At 34.8% G+C, this 5,758-nt stretch overlaps 1 protein-coding gene across 1 annotated transcript; it reads left to right on the top strand.

Annotated features, from left to right (window-relative positions):
* Positions 1 to 999: 999 nt before the first annotated feature.
* Positions 1,000 to 2,912, top strand: LOC149386087 (phosphoinositide binding protein). Its single transcript, XM_089627575.1, has 2 exons — positions 1,000 to 1,417; positions 1,987 to 2,912. Exons 1-2 carry the CDS (start codon positions 1,179 to 1,181, stop codon positions 2,660 to 2,662), a joined length of 915 nt encoding a protein of 304 aa, XP_089483701.1. The 5' UTR covers positions 1,000 to 1,178; the 3' UTR covers positions 2,663 to 2,912.
* The last annotated feature ends 2,846 nt before the right edge of the window (positions 2,913 to 5,758 follow it).

Raw genomic sequence — 5,758 nt, 5'->3', positions numbered from 1 at the left:
ATATTTATACTAATGAATAAGATTAGGCCGTTGAAAACTTTCTCTAACCAAATGAGGAAACATCTTAACCATATGGATAAGATTTGTGGTTGAGAGAATCTCTTTAACCGAATGAGAAATTTCTTTCTTAATGAGAAAAATTTGGTGGGTACGAGAATTTATCAACCAAATGAGAGATTATCTCTCAAAAAGAGGGCATCACAAGGAAAACCCAACCGACAATGAACACTAGATGGGAAAAAAGGATCGAGATCTATCGTTGGATATTGAGCGATATTGAGTGGTCCAGTAGTGAAAGTATAGAGAGGGGGATGGAAATTACCCTCTTCCCTATGTTGGAGTTCAAATTCACCACTATTTCGAATCGAGATCGATGTGTGTCACAAGCTGGTGAGCAGATGACCAACACAAATATGATATGTCCCCTGCACATTTAGGAGCTCGCCGATAATTCTTATAGCGTAAATACTCCTATGTTACGTCAAAATTGACATTCAAATGATTCCTATTCGCGCATACACTTTTCACTTATATTTCTACTAATATGAAATTTTCATAAATAAAATATAATCGATCATTCGTTCTTGCAATCTTTATATATTACTTGATTTTGTATATTATTCCCATTATATATCTCAGTCGGGTTGAATCTCTTCGATGAGAATTTAAGGCCCATTAATTATAAATTTAAATCAGACTATTGGTAGTTAAAAGTTCGTGACTGTTTGACAAGTGAATTTTCACGCCAACCTTCGTCAATTTGTTTTTACTGAATTTAATGATAATAACAATAATGTTGAGTAATGTACATATTACTAATTTTAATTTATTTATTTTAATATTAAGTAATATATATATTAAGAGCATCCTTTTTTTTTTTTTTTTTTTTTTTTTTTTTTAATATCTTGCGGTTTATTCTTTATTTTACTTTTTACACCTATAATAACAAATATGTGTACTTTATGCGGTTTATTAGCAACATAAGTTTTAAAAGGCTACTTTGCAACGGTGTTTCAACTTGAGGTAATTCGCTTAAAATATCCGTGCGAAAACGAACCATAATCGATTCAGCCAAAAGAGAAAATCCCAAATTGATTGCAATCGATCTCGACTCGACCTACCCTTCTTCTTCTTCGCAATCTAGATTGAACTAGGGTTTATCCCAGTGCTGGTCAAAGATGCCTCAGAGGCACTCAAAGAACAACAACGACCTCGCGTTTTTCACTTACGACGAGAAACGGAAGCTCGGGTTCGGGACTCAGAAGGAGAGACTTGGCAAGGACTCGATCAAGCCATTCGACGCTTGTTGTCTCTGCTTGAAGCCCCTAATCGATCCCCTGGCTTGTCAGAAAGGTCATGTCTTTTGCAAGGAATGTATTTACGAGTGCTTGCTCTCACAGAAGAAAGACATTCAGAGGTCAATCCCTCTTTCTCTTTCTCTTTCTCTTTCTCGCTCTCTTCTTATAAACTGGTTAATTTGAATCAAGTTTTTTTTTTCTTTTCCCAATTTACGATTTGATATACTTACGATTATCTAGTTTCTATATGATTTTCATTGTATTTCAATAGTTTTTAGGAAGAATGATAGCTTGGTCGACTTGCAGAACTAGCATGAACTGATATAAGCTATCAATTTACAGAGCAGTTCGACATGGGTTCTTTGTTTGGAACTAAATTCATGAACTATGTGTGCAATTACGTACAAGTTTTCAGGGACGAGTTTGCATTGAGACACTATGTGTTGAATTTGTTTAGGATAATACTTAAGGAAATTTCTCTATCAAACTCCAGATAGAATTATAGGATGATAAAACTGTGGAACTTATAGGATGTAGTTGAGTAAAGAAAATATACCCATGCTTACATTACATACCTGTGAAATCTAACTAGAGGTCATAAGCTTGCTTCTGGGGATTTTAAACACGCCACAATTTCACCTGAGCTTGATATATATATACGCTGATGCTTGTTTATATACTCTTCCAGGAAGCTAGCAGCGCATGCTGCGCAGAAAAAGCAAGACAGAGACGATGAAGAAGAGAATTTAAGGCTACAGAAAGCTCGAGAGCTCGATGCATTTGACCAGCAAAACCACGGAGCGGTACCGCAGTACAGCGACCGAAATCACAGCCACGACAAAACCGGATTCCACGGGGCAAACAGCGTGAAAGTCACTTCCTATGAAGAAGAAGCGCTTCGGACTATGAAAGCCTTTTGGCTTCCTTCGGCTACTCCCGAAGCTCCGGTCAAAGTTGACCTGCCCTCGACATGCACCGTCTGCCCCGAAGGCAGTGAAAAACTCAAGCTCAAAACTCTGTTTCCTATTATTTTCAAGGAGGACAATAGTGAGACGAAGAAATCTACATCGCTCGATAAGTCTTACATTTGTCCTAGCTGCAAAGTCACTTTGACCAACACGTCATCGCTCGTGGCCCTTAGCTCTTGCGGACATGTCTTCTGCAAGAAGTGTGCTGATAAGTTCATGGCTGTGGACAAGGTTTGTCTTTTTTGTAGTAAGGCGTGTAAAGAGAGGAATTTGGTGAACTTGGCGAAAGGTGGGACCGGTTTCGCGGGCCATGGAGACCATCTTGAGGCAACTGACTTTAAGCATCTGGGTAGTGGTAGCGGTCTGGGCTTGGTTCGACCTCCTATGAAGACATGAAGTTCTATTGCTGTCCTGGTTGGTTTCTCTTTTACATATATCCTTAGAACCCGAAATATTATCTAACCTGAATTTCGTTTGTAAGATCGCTATCGTGTTGTTTTTTTTGGTGGAAAGTAAGATGTTGTTTGTGTCTGCTCTGAATCAGACCTGTAATGGATATTGGTTAGAAAAGTGGTTCTCTAATTCATCTGGTTTTTATGAGAATATTGTACCAAAATTTTAATTAGTTCAAAGTTCCTCTTTCCTACTCATTTAAGTCATTTTAGGTCAAGTATAACATTCTATTTGGCATTGTTAACAAAATACAAAAAAATTGTAAACTGACTTGGAAAAAGGTACACTCTTGACTCTTTAAATAAATAAATAAAAAATAGTAAAAACGTCCTGATGTATTCCATGTCCGCCTTCAAGTTTCCGAAGCCCGTTGGATTCCTAGACATTTTTCTGGTGGACATCTGACACTTTTTGACAGTTACACCTTCATGGATATTACGGGATTATGTTGCTAATAAAGTACACATATTGATTCTGATGTGTGTGGAAGAATTCATTGAGTGAAGGGATACAAGTGATATTTTTCAGGTGCACAGGTATGAATCCACTTGCACCATCGTAAGAACTCTGTTTTAAAATTTTCAAATTTGATGGACTAATGACGTACATATGGGATGGAGAGAGAGCCACTAGTTTCTTCAACAATGAAGTTACTAGAAGCATCTTACAGCTTTGGCTGAGCCTGTTTATTTATGTGGAAGGTTGAAAAATAGTTGCTTGGTCGCCCTAGTCGGTTTGAGCTTCACAATAGACATATTAGAAGTGATTAAAAACGTCTGCGTTGTTCTGATGAAGCGAAAATGACTTACGATCACATGTTTGGGTGCTTTTCACGAGAGTCGTTTGGTTTGGTTTCAGCCAGGGACTTCCGAATTAGAACTATTCAGCCTTTGCGTGTATAATTCATTGTTGTTTTGTTGGAACTTCGTTGACATTCACGTCAATGAGTAAAATGTGTCTAGGACTGTAAAGTCAAACTATTCTAGCATTGATGGTTCAGAGATTCCACGCAGATTAATAATGATGCTCGGTTTAGAGATGGGAACCTCTATTATTATCGTAAGAGATTCAAGACGTGTGTTTTTGCTGAATATTCAAGACGTGTGTTGGTTCACCTTTGGAATTTTCACATTTGGAACTCCATAACTATCTCGGGCTAGACACAGTTTTTTTAATTTTTCACATTTGGAATCATTTCCTAGAATACCTCACAAACTTAGTTTTGTTTTGCGCGAATTTTATTTTTTCTCTTCGGGCAAATATGTTAGGCTCAGCCCAAGAAGTTGTAGCCTTCGTAAAGTCCAACTGCCAAATTCTCTCTATCATGAACGTTATTAGAGGAATTTGAAAAGGAAAAAAAATTGGCAACTTTATGCACGTGGGACGGTTGGGAATGAGTCATTGAGATAACCCATTGCGTCAAAATTAGAAAGCTTATCACAAACACAAACACAAACACAAACACAAACACCAACTGAGCCCACCATACATTATTGTCCATAAGTTAGGTCAACCTCATTAGAAAATTGCTGATTAAATAAAGAGAAAAAGAAACATGCAAATTGAATGGTATATTAGTTAGTACACTGTACAACACACAACTCATAATGGGTTGGCTTTTCGGACGCTACGCAAGCAGTTCTTAGCCTAATATTCCATCCTCTTCTCCAAATCTATATAAGGTCCCACGCAATCAATATATCCTTTTTTTTCTTCTTCTTCTGAGAAACCAATATATCCTTTTTTTTTTTTTTTTTTTTTTTTTTTTTTTTTTTGTACAAAGCAGAGGAAGAAATGTTCTTGATAACTCTAGTTAATGTCTCGCTTTCATAACGGCCAGTAATGAGACTCCACAATCCCTTGACTCAATTATTATCATCCACAAGATCAAAAGAGAGATTCATTTTTTAATGAGTTGTTGCGGGTTCCATTAAGTTTGTTTTTAATTGATTAGACAAGAAATTGAGTCTATAAAATATAATTTATATGTGAATTGGAATCCTATCATACACCTCCCAACTCCCAAATTAGACTATATATATCTATATCAATATTTTCTATAGATTTCTTTCTTGAAATGTTTGTGTATTGTGTTGTATGTTGAATTACTAAAGAGAACTTTCTGAAACTACACTTAATACTTAAAAGAAATATCGCGAAACTGTTGTTTAAGAAATATATCAAAAGAGATTTTGTTCTTCTTTCGGACAAAAATGTCATTCATTCTATTTAAACTTAGTTTTTAAACTCTATCATTGAAAAAATATTGATTTCATCGAAACTTATCGAAAATTATAGAAATTAATCAAAACTAAGGTAAATTAAAGCAACAACGACTCTTTTTCGACAATATAGACCAAAAAATAGTCGATGTTGCTTTCAATTTTGATTAATTACAATAATTTCCAATGATATTCAAAGGTCACCGGAAATCATCGAAAATGAATTTAAAAACTAGTTTCAAATGTATTATGAATTTTAAGAGTTGGATAACCAGTATAAAAAATTGGATAGCCGGTTTCCATAAACATATTTTAAAATTGGATCCAAAATTTAAAAAATCGAATATCCAAATTTTGAAAGAAAAAAAAACACGATATTGAATTTAAGAAATTAAATAGCTGAATATTTGATTTAAGTGTATACTAGACTAAATTGGACCAATTTGTTAGACGAATGATATAAACCGAAAATCGCATTCAAACATAAAATATGACAATAACCGAACAAAATCGATTTAATTTCATCTCAAACAAAATCTCGATCTAATTTCATCTTAAGCAAAACCTCATTAAAATTGTCCGATCGAATTTATAAATTGATTTAAGAGGAGACGGGACAAGCACACGCCACTTACTCAACCCCTCTATTCTTTCCCTTTTATTTTGTTAATTTTTTTTTTAAAAGTTGCTAAATTCCCTTTCTTTTATTGTTTATGAACAAGGAAAACATACAAAAACTTGTATACATTGGATACAGAAAGGATACAGATATATCCTTAAATAATATATATATATATATATATATATATATATATAT

This window comes from Urtica dioica, chromosome 9 (genome assembly GCF_054948205.1).
Source record: "Urtica dioica subsp. dioica isolate 48M chromosome 9, U.dioica_male_clone48M_v1_H2, whole genome shotgun sequence".
Classification (NCBI taxonomy): Eukaryota; Viridiplantae; Streptophyta; class Magnoliopsida; order Rosales; family Urticaceae; genus Urtica; species Urtica dioica.
Note: the sequence above shows the minus strand (reverse complement) of the source record. Positions and strands in the feature narration are given on the sequence as shown.